Below are 23,789 nucleotides of genomic sequence, written 5' to 3' on the forward strand. Positions count from 1 at the left end.
GCCAGACACTGATGACATGAACACTGCAAGCCATGTATGTGAATCCATTGTATCAGGAATGCACAAACCACAAGCATGCATAAGAACAACAAATTACCCAGCAGGGCACTACTTCACAGCACACTACAGGCCCAACACAGACAACATGCTAATTTGAAATCCTATCTCAGGCCATGCCTAGCACAAACTGTTTGTGAGCTTTGTGCACCTTGTATCTTTAAGTGACAGAGCACATGTACCCCCATAGTATATCGAACATCATTGAATTACTGGGAATGTAAACCATGTAGTACATATGCAACATAACTGCATCAAGAGTGTCCATTAACAAGACATGTAACATGCTATGCATCTTCAGTGCATTGTGACTGACATCTGTGTCCTATGCTATTGCAGGTTACTCTGGTTACCCTCAACTGCCATGGCTGATGCCACCTGTGTGCAATCCACCTATGCCACATAGGGTGGCCTACAATGAGGCACACATTAGGACCAGACTCTGCAATGAGCGGGCCTTTGGCCTGCTGAAGGCACGTTTCTGGTGCCTGGACCATAGCGGAGGGGCCCTGATGTATAGGTCAGGGAAGGTTGGCTAGATATTTGGTGCGTGTGCCATGCTGCACAAGATCAGCCTCTGGCGAAATGTCCACCGGACGCCTGATCTGGACATGCCTCCCCCAGCTGGCAATTATGCACTGTTTGCTGCAGTTGCAGTGCTTCTGCACTTTGAGCGTGTGGAAGCCAGAGATGGACATCTGGTGCAGCAAGAACTAATTGAAAAAGTTTTCTAGACACATTACTTTTCACATGCATCACGCTTTTGTACATACGCTTATTTTCAATATCTATCACCTTCACACACAATTATTGTCCTTGCATTTCTTGTATTGAACTATTTTTTGTATTAACTTTGTTGAGCATCCAAAACCAAAATACTGAATAAGAAAGACCAAAAGTTGAATATATACCTTAAACAATGAAGGGGAAAGCGCAGAGACTTGTGGCACCCCACAAGAAATAGGGGAAGTGGCAGACAGGTAAGGAGGCACATAAAGTTTGGAACTGGTTGGAAAGAAACAAAACCATTTTAGAGCAATACCCGAGATCCACATCACTCACACCCACCTCCCCAACATAACTCCCTCCCAGTGTTCCCAGTAAAATAGTGTCATATCACATCATAACACTTTCAAGGCCTCTTGTCCTTGCCAGATTGCTTGGGCACTGTATGGGCCACATTGCGCAATGAACACCGCAGTGGGGTCCCAGGCAATTACCCTTCCGTGGGATGACGGAGGTGGAAGGCTCGAATTCCTAGCCATGTCTTGTACTCACCACTACGTCCATCTGCCTCTTGATATGTACCTGCACCCTAAGAAGCTGTACTTTGGTGTCTTTCAACCTGTAACCATTACTTGTAAACATGCAAGAAATGCGCCCAGATGCCTCAGGGCAGGGTGCGCAATATAAATATACAAAATACAAATACAAATTGCATGGTGAGGAACATGCATGCATGCATGCATGAATTCTACAAAGGCTGACATGCCCTCCACATGCTCACTCATCCTGTGATGGCTGCATTCACCATCGACAACTGCCGGCACTGGCGGTCCAAAGACTTGGAGGATCCCTGAACACTGTCCCGAATGGCATGCAGATGCTGCACCTTCACCAGATTTTATATGGTGACCTGGCACTGTCCATGGCATCCGGCATCCCCCAGATTGCAGCCAGTGAAATTCTGAGGAACTGGCTGGGGACTATGCAGAAGGCCAAGGCTGAAGCAGAAGGGAGACCTGAAGCCAGTGTCATCCTCCTCGTTTGAATGACTGTCATCAATCCCTATGTCTGGCTCAGCTTGCTGATGGAAATGGATGTCTGACTTGGCTGACGAGGGGGCGTCGGGGAGGGTGTGAGGGGATGTCAGCACTGTGTTGCTCCTCCGGGATCAGTACAGGGGCCGGTTATGGAATGGCAGTTGCAGCTGCTGGTGGTCCTGCAGCCGCATGTGCAGTGCCATCTGTGCCATCGGCAGTGCTGGTGGAGGAGCCACTGGGCACACTTGGCACAGCTGACATGGGGCTGGTGTGTTGTGGCCTTGGTGCCTCCCTCCTGCTCTTTCTCTACCTACTCCCATGGCTGGCCTGTGCAGGAGTGAAGGTAGGTGCGCTCTCAGTGGTGGAGGTCGCCTGGGCAGTGGAGGGCCTTGCCTCGCCTGAGTCAACTGTGAACCTGTTAGGTGGATAATGAACTGCTGTTAGTCATCATGCACCCTAGTAAATGGGCTAGCGAGACACTCATGCAACATAAAGAATGGTAATCTTGCACACATTTTGTCTGATGGGAATGGCCGATTGCAGGTCAATGAGTACAGCTGATGAAAGGTGGGTCTTGTGTCTGCTGTTTGTGTACAAAGCACATACACGGACAGATTGCCTGTTGGCCTGCCAATGTGCCTTGTTGTGGCGCAGGGGGTTTACTTTGCAGCATGTGTTTTCACTGCACATATGGGTGCATTTCATGGTCCATGCCTTCACATGCACATTTCCCCTATGGTGCATGTGTATTACAACAGTGTCCAACCTCTCTTGCACATGCATGTTCTCTCTGTGCCTTTGTACAGATTGCCATGTGGTTTCCCATTCCCCTTACCATTGGGCCATCTGTGCTGGAGGAAACATGCTTTTCACCAGTACATTCACATGGGAGTAGGAACTTACAGACTCACCGGCATCTCCGTGCCTGCTTACTCCCCTTTAGGCACTGCCGATCACCTGTATCCCTTCCATGTGGAGGATTGAGCTGTCCTTTCTTCCCACGGAGTCGCGAGTGGGTGCATGGTGCCACCTCCTGTGTGAGATGTCTCATGCCTGTGCTTGGGGATGGGGAAGCGGCCTCAGCCTTTAGGTCATTCCATCTTTTTCAGCAGTCTTCAATGTCCCGTGGGACAATGCCCACTGCCACAACCTTGTCCAGTATGCACACCCAGATGGCAGCCTTCTTTTGGCAAGAGGTCCTCCGCTGTCTGCTTCCATACAGCTCATCCATATGAGTGACAACCTCATCCACTAGCATCTGTAGTTTCCCCTTCACTAAATTTGTGCTTTCATAGCCTCATGTTGGACACCTTGTCTTGCCCCTTTTCCTTGGACATGTTCCTCACGACTATTGTCTTTGGATGGAAAAAGGAAATGGAAGATTCAGGGTGCATTGGATTTGTAAAGATGGCTGCCGACAGGCTTCCCTTTCTGGCGATGACACGATTTCTGCCGGCAATATTCCCCCGTAAAAAAAAAAAGCACTCAGTTGTGCAGCGGTAACAGGAATTCTGCCAATGCCAGGTGCAATTACTTTAAGAAACTCATGTAGGGTGCCACGCCCGTCGGACACCACAGCTCTAAGCCGCCGTATTACCGTCCAACGTGTCATGAGGCGGTTTGTCCCAAGCACATGCCTTTCTTCGGTTTATCTTTTGATCTGTTGAAAGGAAATGTTTCCAAACCATAGATCTCTTTTACTTTTTAGAGTTTTGAATATTTTTTTGGGCAGTACATAAGTACTTATACCTCTTGATGGGTGTCTGTTTGGAAGATTAAAAATGTGAATTCATTTTAAAATCCATTTGCTGTTGTAATCCATGCTTGCATTGTAGCCACAAATGTGCACAAGGGAAAGTGTTATTTCTAAGGACTTTTTCAGTAACAATATAGTAATATATCAGAGATCCCTATTTTGGCCCATGCTGCTGATCTGAACACATCAATGGACTAGCGCAGGTGGCACCAAGGGCCATACACTTGAGCATCTGTTACTTCACAGTATTTGGTTATTTTAGGATGCAAAATAAGCAGTTGCACTGCTTGTGTGCAACCCTGCCCCATCGCACTCCATTGTGTGCGTGAGCTTCCAGAGCCTGCTTTGGTCCGCTGCATCCATTCGCATTAATTGCATACAGAGTAGAGCATTCTGCCACTCTTTGGGATGTGAGTAGACCTGTCTGAGTGGCACCAGCTGAATGACTTCCTAACAGTTACCCTGTGTCTGTGCCCTTTGCTCTTTTGCTCTGAATAGCCTTTAACTAATCAACATCGAATTATTACCTCAGCCCACACTTACAGTGTTGTTAGTGCCCTGATAGTTGCCATTTTTGCCCTTATTCTAGTTAGTCGTTGCACATAATTGGTCTTTCAAAATGCTTGATCACTTTTTTATCTCCTTCAGAAGTGAATGAAGAGGAAACATATGTGGATGGTTTTAGAAAATCTGCTAAACTTGCAATTTTGTACATGAGATAAAGATTTGGCCATTTCCTGTTCATGGATCACATCTCAAACATTGGAGTAGATTTAAGTTCTTGATGATAATTATATTTTTTTCTTTTAAGGTCAGAGGTTTCGTTACACATACTTCGATGAAACTCAAGGAGAGATCTACAGATCCATTGAAAATCTAGATAAAATGGTAAGTGTTTAACTTGAAATTAAATAAGTTCAGACTTCACTGTTCATTTCAAGCAAAGACTGCTGTTTTAGAAATAGACAGCATAAGAAATAACTATTTCACATGTTAATTTATTCATGTCACAATTGGAATCTCTTCTGTGTACCCCACCGCACCCAACCAAGTTTCTGAAAGTGAAGTATTAACAATTTTAACTTGGCGTATGCAGACATAACACATTGCAGTAGATTATAATTCTCCAGCATGGGGTCTGGCATGTATTCACATGCTCATGAATATTCCCTCGTCTTCAGGCTGGGATTCCTCTATAAAAGAAAGAACAGTTTTGCTTTCACTTTTTTTTTTATTTGGTTTTATTGGTTTTAACACAAACAAATAAGAAAACAAAAAGAAAAAACAGAAAGGCAAGTACAGATCACATGATACATCATTTGTAACATTCGGGTGCATACCCATGGTTGAGCACATTGTCATCACGAGGCGTGCAACATTTGCCTCAGTTCTCATTTCGAGGTACTTTTGCCTTAACTAAAGAACTTCACACTCCCCCCTCCCTTCCTTGTTCTAGCACCTATCCATTATTCGTTATTGAGATGTGGGAATGTCGAGAGAATAGTAATCGTGTCTCCGTTGTCCGGTCACGTAATGATCATTCATTCTGAGAATTCTTCCATTGCTACTGATTGGATTTTGCATTTCCATCAGGACCCTTCAGGTTCTCCCGATTGGGATTCGTGATCCAATGTTAAGTGTTTACATTTGAAGTCCATCCATAGGGTCTCACATTGGACGGCATTGCCATGCAGAGCGGCAGTTATGGTTTCCATTAAGTAGATATTTGTGGCTAGGGCGATCCATTCATTCTTTCCAGGTACTGTTGCGGATTTCCATTTGATCACCAGTAGTACCCTGGCGGCAAGTAGTAGGTGGAGGGGTCAAGCCCTTCGCTCTGGTCCACTCGTCCTCATCCCTTTCTAAGCCAAAAAGTACTAGGTAGGGATCAGCTTCCCTTTTGGATACCTTCTATTTCCTTGATCCACCCCAGGACTTCACTCCAGAACACTTTGATGCGCGGACAGCCCCACCACATGTGCCAGTAACTGGCTATCTGACCGCATTTCCTCCAGCATGTTGGGTTCATTGTTTGGGACATTTTGGATAGCCTGAGGGGGATCGTATTGCCACCTATGCAGGGGTTTTATGGCATGAAGTTTATATTGACAGGATATTTGTTTTGGCAGCAGCTCTACACATTGTCGCCCATTGATCGGGGTGTATGTCTTCCCCAAAGTCTTTTTCCCATCTCGACCTCAGGTATTCCGTGGATCCGTCTCCTGCTGCTATCAGTTCCTGGTACATTGCTGAGATAAGACCTTTAATCTCTGCTTTAGATCGCTTTCACTTTTGAACTGTATTTCTCCTCTAAACCAATCGTAGTCCCCTGGGTCATACTGCCCCCATCCAATGACAGTCCTCTCCCTAAGCCCCACCTTTGGAAGTTTTTACTGCACGCTTCAGTGTTGGGAGTCCTCGAGTTGCTCTCCGAGTTATTTTGTACTTTTTTCAAAGTTTTTCCTGGGGAAAAAAATCTGTTTGGTCCATCGGAGCACATGTGCTCCTATTTTCATCGGCCGGCAACAGGGATCCTTTGTCAGTGAAGTTGCACGCCCCTCAGGCGTGATTGTTCATCGAAGTTTCTGGAATGCTGCCTTGGGACTACTTTGCACCCTCCGACCATGACAGAGGAGAAAAGGACACTTTTTAGGCCCTGCACCCAATTCGGGCTAAGGAACGTCTTCGGGAAGGACACACATTATAAGTGTCTGTACTGCCTGCACCCGGACCACAACGAGAATGGGTGCGAGATATGCCTGGGCTTCTCGAAGAAAATGAAGAAAGACCGGTATAGCAGACTGGCGGCATGGCTCAAGTCGAGCAAGGCCTCTGACCTGTATTCCGAGCAGGGTCATGCCTCACCCAGGACCGGTCGGTCCGAGGAGCTGTCTCCCTCAGGCAGGAGGTCGAAGTCCTTTGAGGACACCCCAACCGTGGTGGTCCAAGAGAAAGCCAAGAACCGCAGCGCCAATTCTACCGGGTTCACCACTGATGCGGGTCCCAGGTTGGACAGACTGCGATCTCATCACCGTCCGCCTCATCAGCCAGCTTGCCATCAGGATTTTGTCAAGAAAGGGGATTTGAATGTAGGGTTGTTGAAAAGTGGGTTTCAAGGAAAGAGGGGTAAAACTCATGTGCAATTTAGGGATGGTCTTTGTTTTCCCTGATGGTTTCACCTTTTCCTTTCAGAAAGGTACTGGGGTATGATGGGACTTTGTTTACAATATCCCATGACAATTGAAGGATCACATCCAAAACCCTCTGCATTGTCCACAAGGCTTTCTGGGCGCCTTAGGTCCAAAATAACTTCAGCTTTCCCTCTGCAAATACCTCACCTCTCCAGCTCTTCGCTCCTCTATCTCTAACTCACTCATGGTCAGTTGTTTTTCAAAGAAACGAGCTTGGGTTAGATCTGTCTTCAGCTGGGGCCTCCCTCTGTAACAGCCTCCCTGCCACTATAAAACCTGAGGAGAACCATCTCCGGTTCCGGAAACACCTCAAGACCTTCCTCTTTGCTTCTGCCTTTGCCCCCCCTTTTCCCCTGCTGATATGTTCTCTCTTGGTACCGTGCACCAGGCCACCCTCTGTCTCCGGGCCCAGGTTCCTGCTCACCCTGCCACCCTCCCGCACTACCTCCGGGCCACCCCTTGCTCTGGGGTCTGTATCTGTACCTATGCAGTCCCCGCCCCCTTTTTCTTCCTGCACTTATATCTGACCTACCCTATCTGCTGCCTTAAACTCAGCACTTGTTGGCTGCACTACCATTTTTGTTGCTTTTTATTTATTAGTATTTACTCTGTTCTCCTTTTGCTGCGCACTTTCCACTTCTCCCCCTTCCTTGCACTTTTCCCCTCCCCCATGCACTTGCGCGTTCTCAATATCACGGGGCTTAGTAAAATCGTTGTTTTACCCCTTCCTTGCCTTGTCGCGCTCTGAAAAACTTATGTATGAGCGCAATAGAAATAAAATATCAATTTCAATGTCGGGTAAGAGTGTATCGGAACGGAAGGAATACCATGTCTCGCCCAACTGGTGTGTCTACCATAGTCCCCAAGAACCCCCTGCCCAGATGATCCTCCCTCGTCCGTGCCCAGGGTTGGGATCCAAGAGCGAGGACCCTCCCCTGGCCACCTGAACAAAGGATCCCCGGAAATAACCTGGGAGAAACGTCTCAGGTTTCTCACAGGTCCCACCGACCCATCAAGGAGTTTCTCAAGGGGCTTTTTTGATCTTTCCCTCCGTTAAAGGCACCTGCTTCGGCATGGGAATTCAACGTGGTCCTGACAAGACTCATGGAGGCGCCTTTCTAACCTATGCATCAAGCCCCACTCAAGTTTCTCTCGTGGAAGACTGCATTCCTTGTGGCCATCGCCTCAGCCAGATGGGTGGGGGAGATCCAAGCCCTAACCTGCAAGCAGCCGTATCTGACTTTTCCACGAATTGAGGGTGGTGCTCCGTATGCACCCCACATTCATGCCAAAGGTCCCACCGGAATTCCACCTCAACAAGCCTTTGGTGTTGCCAGTTTTCTTCCCGAACCCTTCATCGCTGGCAGAGAAGACCTTACATTTGCTGGACGTTGCTTGTGCCTTGAGTTCTATGTGGCACGCACAACGTTTTGGAAGACTTCTCAATGGTTTGTGAACTTTGGACCTGTGAATCATGGGAAGGCTTCCATCTCAAGATAGCTCTCTCTGCATCATGCACTGTTATCGGCTGGCCAGCCGGCCTCTGCCGGGCCACCCGAGAGCCCACTCCACCAGAGCGATCGCTGCAACGACGGCGTTCCTTGCTGGTGTGCCCCTGCTCAACATCTGCAGGGCTGCAAAGTGGAGGTCCATGCATACCTTCAAAAAGTTCTACTGCGTCGACAGGGATTCCAGAGTCGGCCAGGCAGTGCTATGCAACGTGTTCTCTTTAGGTGAGTCTGTTCCAGGGGTAAGTGCTAATTGCTTCTGTTGAGCCTTGCCACCTCCCGTGGTTGTGTAATGTGTACTGCTGTGTATTGGTGAGCATGTGAATCCATGCTAGATCCTATGCTGGAGAAGGTTTAAGTTACTTACCCGCAGCTATTGTTCTGCAGCATGGGTCTGGCATGGATTCACACGAAAACCCTCCCTCTGACCCCTCTGTGACTTATTGGTCATATTGCCATTTTACGTGCTTACTAAATGTGAAGATGGCTGCCAGAGGCGGGGCTTAGGGAGAGGACTGCCATAGAATGGGGGCAGTATGACCCAGAGGACAATGATTGGTTTAGAGGAGAAATACTGTTTTAAAGTGAAAGTGAAACTGTTTTTTCTTTTACTGAGGATTCCCAGCCTGACAACGGGGAATATTCATGAGCATGTTAATCCATGCCAGTCCGATGCTGGCGAACAATAGTTACAGGTAAGTAATTTAAACCATATGTAGACCTAATTTACTGTTTATCCAGCTGCTCGTCATCTGTAGTTAGTGGAGATATGATCACAACTTGGTAGGTCTACACCAGAGAGACAAATGTATGCACACAGATAAAATGTGTGTGATCTAATGTACAGTTTTCATTGCAAAGTTTAATGTTCCTCAATTTTTAAACCATTTAGCTTGCATTATACATTGTGAACTTGGACGTGACGAGTCCACTAAATAATCAGGCAAAGCAAGCCTATCTAACAGATTGCTCAAATCATTTTCTTTATTCACAGTTTCAGCATGTAATTTAGCATTGACCCTTCCTAAACTAGCTAATGCGCTCGGATGCACTCACACTATCTCAGCTTGAACTGCATTGTGAGGTCCTTCTACCTTGAACTTTTCTAAAACAAGAGATTGCAACACAAGCACAGATGTTCTGAAGCGTTTTTTCCAGTGGTCGCTCATTACCATGTAGTCCCTGACTCGAAGATGTGAAAAAATTTATTACATATCTTTCTCTTCCATTGCTGCTTAACGCAATGATTCTCAAGGGGCAAGTAAATTACTTTTTATGGAAACCTTGTTTCAGCATTGTGGCGAGTTAGATAAACCCAAAGCAGAACTCCTCGTGATAGTTGGGAATACCAAATCACAATCAAACCAGACAGGTGTATACTCCTAGCACATCTTTGTTGACAAATACCCTAAAAGTATAGAGCAGGGGTTATTTTAAAGGTTCTTATACCACACACTGTTGCCACCTGTGTGGTTTCTTGGGGCTCTGGCGGATATGTAAGGCAAGGAGGGAGGCAGTTAAGTTAATAAGACTGAGTGGGAGAAAAGAGCCAGAGACCTGTGATATGCTGTTGGCACCTTCAGTTCGGTGACACTGAGCGTAGGTGTGTTTTTCGGTTGGTAGCCGCCATGTGGTGTTGGGCGAGAATCTGTGGTTTGTATTGTTGTGGTGGTGGTGTGAAGTGCGTGCAGTTTGTTGTGCATTAGAGGTATGGTTGTGATTAGTTCAGAGTTTGAGAGTTATAAGCAGAAGGGTGAGTTTTTTTTTTAGTAGGGTTAGTTCATGGCAGTACCTTTTCTACCCCTGCTGTTCCGACAGACAGGTTAGGTAGGGGATCAGGATAAGTGTATGAAAATCTTAATTAAATAGAATGGTTTTAAGTAGTTTATGAAATGTAAAGAGATGTTTTTCTCTGCGCTTTTCAACTGGTAATCTATTCCAAGCATGTGTAGCCTGGACTGGAAAAGAACATCTTTTCCCTCTTGTTCTTTTGACCTTCGGGCATATTAGCGGGAAGGTATCATGAGATCTTGTAGTTCTCCTCTGCGTTTGTGGTGTGAGGCTTTCTTTCAGATACAGAGGTGCTGATCCATACACACATGTATGTGTCAGTGGAATGATCTTAAAGCTGTTCCTGGATGCGACTGGCAACCGGTGAAGTTCCTTCCTGGTACGGGCAATATGGTTCCTCTTAGCTATGTTTTTGATAATTTGTACAGAATCATTTTAAGAGCTGGTAGCTTGTTTTAATCAGGGCTTCCGCCAGAAGCGCATTACAGTAATCTAGCCAGAGGATGATTGTGGCACGTATTAAAATCTCACACTTTGTGGCACGTATTAAAATCTCACACTTTTTACTCGTGACATAAGGTTTTACCAGTCTAAGCAGTCTGAGGTGGTATTGAGAATTTTTAAATACACTATCCGCCTGTGCATCGGTGCCTAACAAACAGTCCAGTACCACACCCAAGGTGTTAACTTTGTCTAGTGTTTTGATGCAGTGGCCATAGATGGAGAAATCAGAACAATATAGATCCAGTTAAAATCTGGCTTGAGGGGACCCCAAAATAAAAACCTCAGTCTTTGCACTATTCAAGCAAAGCCAATTAGCTGTCATCCAGTCCGTAACCAGTTTGTAAATATTTTGACTTTTCCTCATGTCCTTAGCATAATTGACGCTTAACTCAATCAAAATCTGCGTGTCGTCAGCATAGTTTGTGAATCTAACTTCTGCACCATCTGAGATGTTACATAGTAGATGCAGGTAGACATTAAAAAGTGCAGGGGACCAGAACGCATCCTGAGGGACTCCACAGGTAGATGTTTTTTGAGTGGAGAAGGCTTGTCCCCAGCATACTCTGGACATCCTGTCGGAAAGGAATGACCCAAACCACTCAATTCCTGATGGTGAGCATTGCCCCACAGAAGATAGTGTATCCAGGAGATTTCTATGATCTCTGAGATCGAAAGCTGCTGATAAATCGAGCAGCATCAACAGCCTTGTATTGCTCCTGTCCACAATGTCCAGCATTTGGGTCTGGAGGTCCAGCAGTGCACTTTCTGTACCATGGCGTGTTCTAAATCTAGACGGCCTAAAATGCAAGATGTCTGCCTTATCAAAGTTCTCTTGCAGCTGCATAGTAGCCACTCTGTCTACAACCTTTGAAAGAAAAGGGACACTTGTGATAGGGCTAACATTTTTCACATCTTTGGGGTCCAGTCCTGCTTTTTTAAAAGAGGAATAACCACCACCTTCTTAATACTGTCTGGAATAGTTTCGTAAAAGAAAGTAGCGTTTGTGAAGCGTGTTAAGAAACGTGCAAAGGAGCAAATGCTGTTCAATACAATTTTGGCGGCAAGAGTGTCGCCCTTGCACGATGTAGCGCACATCTTCTTTAGTATTTTCTCCATATCCAACACAGAGATAACGAAAAACTAAAAAGTGCACAAATCTCTATTGAGGCTCTTGTGTCGTATCAGGTGACACAACTGTCACAGATTCTGAAGCGATCCGTGCATGTGAGCTTAAGGAGTCTTGTGGAGAACCAGGTGCAATGGTTCTGCTGGTCCCTAACCATTTTAGTCTTCATGGGTGCTTAATCATTTCTGACAGATCTCAGTCATATCTTGCTGCCAGGATGTGTGTGTGTGTGAGGGGGAATGGGGGGAGGGTCAAGATCCATTGTGCTTTCTATGATACTACATAAACATTTCTCAAGGTCCTCCTGCCTAATTTTCTTTTGTTTCTCCTCTTAACACTTTTTAGTGGGTTACATTGCAGTGCTTGCTTGCCAGGCAGAGTAACCTGGAAATGAATAACAGAATGGTCGGACCAAACGCATGGTTCAGTTATGATGGAGTTAATCTGCAGATTCCTAGACGTGACCCAGCCCAGAATATTGCCTTTACTTTGCGTATCTTCGCTATTGTGGACAACCACTTCAATGTTTTTTAAGGTGTGTTCGAGGGAAAGAGCTTCTTTATCTGCACCATTCATTCTGAACCTGTTAATATCCCCCATCAATAGGGTAGAGGAGTTGGGTTATTAAAACCTGCCAGTATGCCCGCAAGATCTTCGTTGAAGTTAGGCATCTTATTGGGCAGCCGGTATACCACAGTGATATGCGTACAACGTATTGGGGAGGAGTTAATTTTAAGGTGTAGCATTTCACAACCTTCACAAGTCGCAGAGGATCTGAAAAGGAATAGTTCCTCCTTGACTATGAGTGCAACTCCCCTCTTCGTGCCCCCCGCCCACATTTCCTAAATCTCTGTTCTGGCCCAAGAATTAAAACCTTTTGGAGTGGCCAGTTCAATGATTGGTCCCCTTGAATCTTTTAGCCATGTTTCTGTTATAGCCATGATATCTTCCTCTTTGTCACGTATGTAATCACAGACATCAATGGAGATTTCCCTAATGAGCGTTTGTTTAACAAAGCTATTTTCAATGCAAGTCAATTTAACAAAATCGGCTCCACATCTATTTTGCTCAGTTCATTCATGAGTATATTTCCAGCAGTATGGCTGTTATTATCCCCAGGGACCTCCGAACTGCAAGGGGCTAAGTGTGATATAACTGCGTATAGTGGTGGCTGTTCAGTGGGTTTATAGTGGATCTCTATATGTATCTTATTACCCCATTCAGCAACACATCTATTTGTAAAATCATTCCCCTCTCAGGAAGGTGCGAGTTAACCCTCAAGAGTGAATGTTCAATCGAAGTGCAAGGCGCTTCCATAATGCTCATCTCTACCGGCTCACCAGTGTTCACATGTAAATACCTATCTACAATAGATTGCCTGGCTACTTTCCAATCTACTAAGAGTGACACAATATGTGTATTTTGCTCCATAGCAGGAAGGCAATAGGCAAACAGCTTACCAGGAAGGATTAAAGATATGTACTCCGAAGACAGAGACCAGTGGCCAAGGTGCAAGATGCGGAAGCGCGGACTAGCTGAGACTGGCTAGACTCTGATGCACCGGAAAGCCTAATCGGGGAATATGAACACACGCAAACTACAAAGTTAATGGGAAATATAGCTCAAGCGCATATGGCCGTACCAAGGTGCAGGAAATGCCTTGAGACACGAACACTTGCAAATAGGAATATAAAGACAATGTGGGGTGTGAGAAACCAAAGGATGTGTCACCCGCTAGTCCTCGGCACTTGTCATCCAGCTGGCCAGGACACGGCCATCGCTTTTGGATCCAGTTCCTGGGGGGTGGACCAGTGCGGGAGGATCACCTGTGTGAGGGGTCTTCGGGGAGTGGGGGTGAGGCAGCCGATAGTGAGATGTGGTGTTCCCCTTTTTTTGTTAATCTACCCCATTCTATTTTGTAGGATTCTCCGATGTCCCAAGCCCTGCCACCCCTTTTTAAACAAACAATGGTCTGAGGAAGAGGGTGACTGAGAGTAACAAGAATTGTACTGGACATGTCCCGTTAATTGATTCAGGCGAAGTCAGGCACTTGACTTCAAGTGCATACACCTCAATAACAATTACCTCTCCTCGCACGGATAAACCTACTGGAGCAGAGCGATGGACCAAGGGACGAGAGCAGCGGTTCGAAAACCCCAAGAGTTCCCTTCTGGAGGTTGTTGACTCCGACAGGCCGCAAAAGATACACAGAGAAGGCCAGATCCCGCAAGTGAAGACTACATTGTGCTTCAAGGACGCCAGCGACCCTCCCGGGTGAGCGACCGAGTTCGGGAGGTGAGGCCAAGCCTGTGGTACTAACCTTGACTTGTGAATTGGATATCGTAAAACCAAGAAAGAAACCCACACCGCCGGTGAGTTGGCAAGCAACCTGAGAGACCAGTGTGTGTGTTAAAGAAAGTTTGAAGTGGCAACATTATATTGCAAGTGAAGGCTGCACGCGTGTAGATGAGACACAAAGAATGGCAGACCTGCAAATGAACTTTTAAGTAAAAAAGACAGCTGTGGAATCAGCGATACTGAGTGGTCCGGTGAAAGGAAGTAGCACACACGAAAGTCTCAGTGAAAGGTGCATTTTTTGTAAGGATGAAGTGAATGAAGTGCAAAAGCAAAGTAAGCAGAATTACCTCCTAGAGAAGAGGAAAGTGGAAGTTGAAACTTCAGCTATAAGCCGAAGTGGTCCTGCAGAGGTTTGTAAAAGAAAGCCATGCACATTCGAAAGTCTTGGACACCCGAAAGTGGTCTGAGCCTGGGTCAGCGAGACCCGCAGTGTAATAAGCTTCGGTAAGGGAGCCCTTTGCACATTTTTGTTGAACTTTGTGTTTGAAGAGGTCTGTGCCTGACAGAGGGGAACCTGTGTGAACTTTGTGTTGAAACATTATTTGGAGGTCTGAATGAGAAACTTTAACGTGGAAGGCCAGACGGGCCATGATCCACGTTTTGGAACTGTTTATTGTACTAAGAACCCGAGCAAGAGTGCATCTGTGGGGTCTAACATTATTAATTTGAACACTGATTTTTCCTTTGCGTACATTTCTCCTTTATACACTTTTTGTACAAGAGATGGGGCAGGGCATTATTTTTTGTTAGCATAGACCATTTTGATTTGACAGACTCTACTAGCACAGTATTGTTTATCGTTTGATGGTAGAGGCTACTCCCATCTTAGTTATAGGGCAGAGTAGGAGTTTTCCAACCTTAGAAGCGATCATAAAGGTTTTTCAAATTGTACTCATTGTGTCAGTGTCATACTTGTGATACCATGCCTTCCCTACAGGGGCAAGGAAAAGCACAATTCAGCAATTTTGGGTGAAATACATGAAATTAGCACAATTTCAGCAAAATTAATAAAATAAAATCTAGATATAAAATCCAAATAAAAATGCTGTCCAACAGTCTTAACAATCTACAAACAGTTAGGAAAAGTACTATCCTTCCCTTTAATACATTCTGGTGTGCCGCAGCTACCCCGCCCTCCCCCCACAGGTTCCTCCAGGAGGGTGTGGTCTCTGTGCCCCATGGTCCGTCTGTGAGAGTGGGACACCTCTCTCTCCATCTTAGACCCTCTATCTGCAGTCCAATTAAGTCGTACCCCATCTCCCTTCATCTGTTTCCCCTTTGGCCCGCGATCGGGATGGGCACATCCTAGGTCTCAAAACTACCCTTTGCATTCAGACCCCTCTCTTCTCCCATGCCCTCCACTCGGGTCCAGCATACTTACCACTCCTTCTCAGTTGTTTGTTTGCTTCATGGTGCCTGGATGATGTTCAATCATTTACATTACATTTGGAGCTGAAGATCCAGGTTTTTGGAAGTTTTCAGAATTTTAGGTGGTCCTTCATTGTTCGTATTTCTCTGGGGAGGGATTTCCAAAGTATTACGGCTAGGCGGGAGAATGCTGATCCACCACGTTATTTTCTTCATGCCTCGTGTTTAGGTTTAGGTTCTACGCAGATTTCGTTGCTGGATCTGAGTGTTCTATTCGGCTGGTAAATGGTGATTTTATTTTGTATGAATTCTGCTCCAAGCCCATGGATCGCTCTGTGTGTTAGGCACATTGTTTTGAAGGTGATTAGTTTTGTGTCTGGGAGCCAATATAGCATCTTTAGCGCTGGTGTCATGTGGTCCCTTTGTGAGAGTTTGAGAAGTATGGCGGCTGTGTTCTGTATTCATTGTAGTTTCTTCAGCAAATAGTCTCGCATTCGAGGTATAAACTGTTGTCATAGTCTATCATGGACATGATGAGGGAGCAGTGGCGGCTGGGATATTTTTTTCATGGGGGCGGGGGGTGAATATGCCCCAAATATGTCCACAAGCGGCCTGTAGCCAACTGAGGGTTCACTGAGAAATCTTTATGAAAATATTTGATTAAAATGGTGTACTTTATTGCACAATTTTTGTGGCAAAGTTGGGTAAAACCTGTATATTTGCCACCGGCTTGTAGAGTAGCAAGTAGAAAATACAGTAGATGCCTAGATCACCAATAGTACATAAGAGCATGTTCATGATACTGTAAGAAACCTGAAGGTGTCTTAACCGCCAGTCCCTGGGGATCTGTCATCCAGATTGCCAGACCATGGCCATTGCTTTGGGATCCAGTTCCTGGGGGTGGACCAGTGTGGGATGATCACCTGGATGAGGGGTCTTCGGGGAGTAGGACACTGGATGGCGAGACGCAGTATCCCCTTCCCTGTATCACCTTTACCCCATCCTACCAGGTAGGATACTTAGCAACTCAACCCCCTCCCCTTTTCCAACACAAACGCTTTCCCACGGACAGCTCTCTATGAAAGAAAATGGACTAACACCAGAGCCTTATATCTGATGTATCCCAATACAATGGTCAGGCAGGGTCAGGCAATTACTGATCATTACACACACCTGACTTCATCACACTTCCCCACGCGGATAAAAGGCGGAGCACAAAAGCACACTCTGAGGAAGGCAAAGCACATGAGGAAGCAGCAGTTCCAAGATGGCAGTTTAATACAAGGTGAAAGACTACAAGACTGAAGAGGATTGGAAGGAGGGAAGTGCCCTTGACCTTTTAACCGAACGACCCTAACTTTCATGAGCCTTCAAGAATAGGAAACATAAGACCTGGAATCAAAGCTGAAGAGTCCTGCATTGTGTTTCGGAGGTACCCGGGGCTCTCCCGTGTCGATAGTCCAGGTGGGGAGAATCGTTTGCCGCTGTGGTACTGTCCTTGGCTCCTACAACAAAGCAGCACCAGTAAAGTCAGCACAGCCGGTGAGCTGGTAAGACTGACACCAGACCAGTCTGTGTGGAAACCAAGGTTGCAAGCAGCAACATTGTATAAAGAAAATAGAGAACAGTGTATGAAGCGTATTCGGCAAGCGACACAAATATAATTAAAACAGCAGATGAGTGACTGAACTTTGAAGCTAAGATACGATACAGTAGACAGTGGTCCGGCATCATTTGGGTGTTCAATCGAAAGTCTGTTTTAGGTATCCAACTGAAAGGTGATAAATGTTAAACGGAAAGGAATTGTGAAATCGTAGTGGTCCTGCAACGGGTCAAGCCAAACCCTGTGCACATTCGAAAGTCTTCGATACCGGATGTAAATTGAAATTGGTCCGCGCCGAGGGAGACTAATTGTTTTGAAAAGGGATCGGAGCCCGGCTGAGAAGGATCGGGGGTGAACCGTGAGTCACCCGAAAAAGAATATCTTACGAACACTGTGCTCAAGGGATCTGAGCCCGACTGTGGGGGATCCAGGGCGAATAGTGAATCGCCTAAAGTGAGTATGTGTGAAAATCTAAAATGGAAAAAGGAACTTGTTGTTTATTTGGTTGCATCAGGCCTTCTGAATGACGAGACTTTGAGAAGCAAAGAGACTTGCGCACAGAAGGACCTGATGCGAATGATTGAACTGTTTCCTCGTGTTAAAGAAGCCAGAGACTGTGCTGCGCTCGAGTGAACTGCCTTGTCCCGTGCTGAAAACGTGGGGAAGGGAGGCCAACGGCATGAAAATCCTGACATATCATTTTGTCAACAAGTATTTCTTTTTCGTAACACTATTCCCCCCCCCCAACAATTTGTATTTAGAGGTAAGGATTGGCAATAGGTTTATTAGTATAGGCCCTTTTATTATGACAAGACACCACTAGGACTGCGTTATTATTATTTGATGGTCCTTAGCTTGATCCCATCTGTAGATTTAGGATTAGATGGGCGTTTATCAAACCCTTTTTATTTATTTTATGTATTTATTTGCATTTTTAAAGCGCTCATCAGCCCGAGGGCATCGTGGCGCTGTTACATATATAAGACATTGCTGGTTGCAAAGGAAGGCTTAGTAATTACATAGACATTTGCATTTACGGTTCATCTTGAAGTTACATGATACAGATGATAGTGTATACTTTTCATTTATGGTTCATCTTGGTGTTACAGACAGGGTAATACAGACAAGGTAAAGCGGATAGTATATAATACATAGGTGGTTCATCTTGGGGGTTGCAGAATACATAGCGGTAAGCGTGTAGCATGTAGGTAGAGTGGCTCAAGGATTAGCCTGGCGGGGCGTGCTAGGGCGCTATAGTGTTGTGGAGGTTAAATGAATAGCATGGTTTTGAAGGTTTTGCGAAATGCGAGTAATGAAGGTTCTGCTCGGAGTGCTTTGGGGAGGGCATTCCAGAGTTTAGGAGCTATGTAGGGGAAACTAATGACACTGGCATTGGCTCTTTTTATGTGGAGTTGGTTAGCATGGCAGCTCCTAGTGGGGCGGGCAGAGATGTTTTTAGATATGGTTTCTGATAAGTAAAATGGGGCTGAGAGATTGATGCATTTGTGCGTAAGGGTGAGAATTTTTAAATTGATCCTTTCCTTGAATGAGAGCCAATGGGCTTCGCGTCTGGCATGGGATAGATGGTCCCTTTTTGGAATGTGAAGGGCTGCACAGACCGCATTGTTTTGTATTATTTGGAGCCTATTGATGTTTTTAGTACAGGTGCCTGCCAGAAGGGCATTGCAATAGTCGAGTCTGGATCCTATTGTGGCTCTGGCGGGCGGTTTTGAGTGGTTAGAAAGGGTTTTATGGCCGTTATACGTTTTGTGGTGTGAGCAGAGGCAGAAGAGATGGCGCTGACCTGTCTTGTCATCGAGAGTGTAGAGCGACTGATATGTTAGTTTGGTCGATGATGAAGTGAGTATATTTAGTGTTGAGTTTGGAAATAATTTCCTTGGTGCCCAGGATGATCTCAGTTTTATCCCTGTTTAGACCAAGACCGTTGATTGCCATTCAAGTTTGGATGGTGGCATAAATCTGGAGGAGAGCTTCTGCGTCATGGTTGTAGTCTCTAGTAAGGGGTAGGAGGACTTGAGTGTCGTCGGCATAGTTCGTGTATGCTATGCCAAGCACATCTAGCATGTCAAAGAGAGGTTTGGTGAACAGGTTATAGAGGGTAGGTGCAGTACATGAGCCTTGAGGGACCCTACAGTTGATGGTGGTGGAGGCTGCGTTGGCTTGGTCAGAGTAGACCTTCATAGCCCTTCCTTCTAGAAATTGTTATCCAGGAGGTGGCTTTGTCAGAGAAATGGGTAGCATTGGATAAGTGGGAGGTGAGGATATTGTGGTCAACAAGATCAAACGCAGCAGAGAGATCGAGGAGGAGCACGAGGGCAGGTTTGCCAGTATCCATTATTTTGGTGATTTGGTTCTTAAGATCTAAGAGTACGGTTTCTGTGCTATGGCCTTTGCGGAAGCCCGATTGTCTTCTGCCTAGGATGGCATTGGATTCCGGATAATGTTGGATTTGGATGTGGGCGGCTTTGTCCAGGATTTTGAGGAGTTGAGGAGGAAGGACGGTAGTTGTTGGGGCATGCGGGGTCTAGGGTGTTTTTTTTTTTTTTTTTTTTTTTTAAATGAGTGGGCGAACCCAGGTTTCTTTAAGGCTTTGTGGTATGATACCAGAGGAGAAAGATGCATTGATGAGTGCAGTGATGATGGGGGTGAGAGAGTCTGCGCGTTCTTTGATGATGATAGGGGGACAGATGTCCCCTTTACAAGTGGAGGGTTTGATATTTTTGAGGAGATTGGCAACTTCTGTTTCGGTGACGTCTCCGAAGACGAAGAGGGTATTTTAGAGATTGGTTTGGGGGGGGGGGGGGTGGTCAGATGAGGAATGTCCTGGTTGGGGAGGGCTTTGCGCCAAGCTATTATGAGCTGTTATTTTTTCTTGGAGTGTTTTGACTTTATTGATAAGAGCGTCCTGAATGCTGGAGCACCAAGCTTTGCCTTTGATGATTTCATCCGGAGTAGTGGCGAGGTTGGTGAGATCTTTAAAGATAGTGAATCATTCCCTTGATTTGGAGTTAGCTTTGGAGATTCTTTGGTTGAATGATTCTGATTTGGCTAGGAATATGGCTTTTTTGTACGTGGATGAGATTTCTTTGAATTCATTTAGAGAGGATTGGTTGGGCGAGGATTGCCACTTGGCTAGGGCTTGCCGATTGTTGGTGCGTGGTGTAGATAGTTCCTATAAACAATAAACACCCTTGAACTGTGGTCACTTGTGTCTGTCTTACTGTTGATACTATGCCTTCATTACAATACCTTTGCCCCTAATCTATATGTATGCCAGTATTCTGCCAATGTAAGAATGCATTAGTTTCATTTTGGCTGTGCCCAACAATATCAATGTACAAAAGCTAGTATGTGCTTACTGGGCCAATATAACAGTATTCCCACATTAGAGCACTCATGTTGTTTTTACCCATGATGCACAAATGCCCCTGTTAAAAAAAAAAAAAAACATGTCCATGCTGGCTGTGCCAATATAGTCAAGTAATTACACGCTCCTGTTAGCTTTATCAATAAAACCAATAATGTGCTGTAAGAAGAAATACCCATGCTGTCTTCATTAACATATGCTAGTATTCCCACTTAAGAACACTTATGGTGACTTTACCCATAACGTACAAATGTCTCTGTAAGACAACATGTCAGTGTATTTTCCAACTTTCACTGGCAGTACTAACTGGCAGTTTGTCCTGTTTCTTCATCTCCCGATGTCCCTACTGCGATAACCATCTCTCTGCACAGATCTGCACTGCACGCTCACAGACTGGACTCGCTAACATACACACACATTCACATGCATGCATATTCATATGCATGAACTCGGTTGTCACCTTTCATGCCGAACAGCCTTGTGGCACTAGATGTGTGACCCCATTCTAGGCGAGCATCTTTGAGGATACACAACTTGGGACAATTGGAGACACGAATATTTCCCACATACACCTAGTTTCACCACTGCTTAAGTGAGTTGGTTGTCAATGTGATGGAGTGATATAAGCCCTGCTACTTAAATAAGCACAGAGTCTGTAATCGGTGTGGTAATGTCCCTGCAAAATATTGTATTTTTTCTGCACATCACCTCATTTTAACTGTAGTTCTAAAAACAATCACAGATATAGAGGGCTGAGCTCTGTAATCCGGGATTTGTGCCCTGAAAATAATAAAGTACTGGCGAAACCAAAAGTTTAGCATTTTTAGGTGCTCGTTTCATTTTACATTGATAGGCAAGATTGATTTGCTTAGGAAAAGCGTGTAATTTCTTCTTATCATGCCATAAGTGGGATAACTTACAAAACTGTAACCAAGGCCTTCAGAAAACTCTCCGTGGACAGGAACTTGACACCCAAAAAGACAAAAACTGCCAACAGGGTTGATGAAGGATGACAATATTTGAGACCGTTCTCTATTTACATATTTGGGGTCATGGCTTGAGAATGTGTAGCAAAAGTTTGCGGTGGGGCAGGGCTTTTCTTCCTTTGAAAAAAGCCACAACAGAAGTAGCATTAGTAAAGCCAGTACTTCTGGCTTTTTAAATGTAGAGTGTAAAATGTGTTTTTCTAAAGCCTGATCTTCACCACAGGACAAACAAAATGTTCATTAAAAAAGACAGGCTTAATGGATTTGCCAATGTTTGTTTGAATGGAAGTCAAGTTTTCATTGCATTTTGTTTCGTGAATACATCCCTTTATCACTGTTCTCAGATAAAAGAATTATTGTGACCATACCTAATGTTTGCTTTTTGCAATTTAGCCCAATCTTTCTAATTAAGCGCAGTTTTCAACATGCACATCTATAATAAGCAGGATCATGCGGTACATGAACTGAGGTTATTTTTAAACTCTGAGATCCAATGAGTCTTTTGGGTTAGCTGGAGGGATGACTCGGATGTTTCATGCGCCTGCTTTCAAAAATGTACTTTCAGTGCTACCCAATAATCATAGTGTGGTGCTGAAATCAGGTTTTTAAAGTGCCAGGTTTTTAAAATCAGGGTCCGTACTGTATGAACACACAAAGCTAAGTTCAAGGGTGCTTGGGCTCTCTGCTCATTTAGTACTTCACTCATTAAAGGTCGGGAGAACAAATTAATTCAACACTGCTGTCGGATATACCGCCAAGTGCACCCGTTAAGTGCTATAGAAAAATTAACTTTGTGTATGCTGTATGGACAGCATGTTTCCATTACGATGCTTTGCTTTTTGATCACGAATATACTGATCCTAAAACTGCGTAGGCAATCTATTTGCCTAGAATAATCCTAAAGTCACTCCCATGACATTTGTACACCTTACTTTCCAATAAATAGCAAACTACTCAAGCTATTCCTTTAAAGAACTGCACGCCAATACGGGACAACATGTAAAAGTTAGTCATGCTTAAAAAACAAATGCAAGCATTTCTTTCTACACTTACCTGATTGGAACTGAACGCAGGTTCCACGCCATACACTAAAGGCTTGGTCGGATGGCCAGCCTCAGCCATGGAACCTCAGCATTTCACTCGTTCGTTTCTGCTCTCATTCATTTTAGGATGATTAAGTGGCTCCAAAGAGAGGCCGGAGGGCCTGAACACTAAAGCCCCGCTGGCTTCCTTCTCAAAACATTTACTCGGTGTAGAGTACAGAATACTAGATGTGTAGCACATACAAATGTGCTTGGAGCAGGACGTGCCCCTGCACTATCCTGTCGGAACCTACGCCAGCTAATATATAACGGCTCAGTGTCTGATTGCTGGTATGTAACACTTAGCAGCGCTACACAAACTCTAGGAGAAACTGAAAGGTGTACATTTTTATTACCTTTGAAACAATCAAAATGTACATCTTTTCTCTTCATTCTGAAATAGGGAGGGCTGCTCCCCTTTGCCCAAATACCACTGTGAGGGAGATGGTGGCCAGTGTTTTGTGCGTGAAGCAGATGAATGGTTGAAACATTTTGATAGTGTGTAAATGCAAGAAGCATTTCTTAATTATCGCGTTTACTTGCGGTTCTATGGTGAAGATTCCAAGGTTTTTGACAGCTTTGGATGATGTGGCTGGTGTTCCCAGTTCTCTGGGCAATGGGATGTATTGGTTGCTTCGTTGGTTGTTGGATGTAATCGTCGTTTGTCTTTTCCAGGTTGATTTTGTAGTTGTTGGCGTCATCCATTGATAGAGTTCTTTGAGATAGTATGTTAGAGTTGTGTCCTCCTTTTGTTTATCGCCGATTTTGTAGATGATTTGGGTATCATCTACGTAGTTGTAACGGGTGAAGCCGTGTCTTTTGATGAGGTTAATTAGTGGCGTCATATAGATGTTTAAGAGAAGCCGAGATAACCAGGATCCTTGTGGTACACCACAGGTGGTCTCTCGCATTGCAGATTTGAATGGTTTTATCCATACTGTTTCTGTTCTTTCAGACAAAGATTTAATCCAGAGCAGTGCTGTGTCAGCAATCCCCATTTCTTCCAGTCTCTTGATGAGGAAATTGTGGTTGACCGTGGTGAATACCGCACAGAGGTCGAGTATTATCAGTGCCGAGTTAGTGTTGGAGTCTACGTTTGCTTTTAGGTTGTCCCATATAGAGAGAAGTGCTGTTTCTCATGGGTCTGAATCCTACTTGTGCCTGGTCCAATAGTTGGTTATTTTCTATGTGTTCCAGTGTTGGTTTTTAGGCAAGGGTCTCTAATAGTTTTTCTGGATAAGGAATGTTTGAGATCCATCTGTCATTTGAGAGGTCTTCCATATTGCCTGTTGTACCCTTGAGGAGTGG

The 23,789-nt window shown here is 45.0% G+C and overlaps 1 protein-coding gene across 1 annotated transcript in view; it reads left to right on the forward strand.

The window, feature by feature from the left end:
* Positions 1-23,789, forward strand: part of MEMO1 (mediator of cell motility 1) — a 577,616-nt gene that overhangs the window by 411,699 nt on the left and 142,128 nt on the right. Inside the window, exon 7 of the mRNA XM_069607894.1 lies at positions 4,388-4,464. Within this exon, the coding sequence (XP_069463995.1) occupies positions 4,388-4,464 (77 nt within the window). The remainder of the gene's footprint in view (positions 1-4,387; positions 4,465-23,789) is intronic.

The sequence above is a fragment of the Ambystoma mexicanum genome, chromosome 4q (assembly GCF_040938575.1).
Source record: "Ambystoma mexicanum isolate Mex_15411 chromosome 4q, UKY_AmexF1_1, whole genome shotgun sequence".
In the NCBI taxonomy this organism is placed as follows: Eukaryota; Metazoa; Chordata; class Amphibia; order Caudata; family Ambystomatidae; genus Ambystoma; species Ambystoma mexicanum.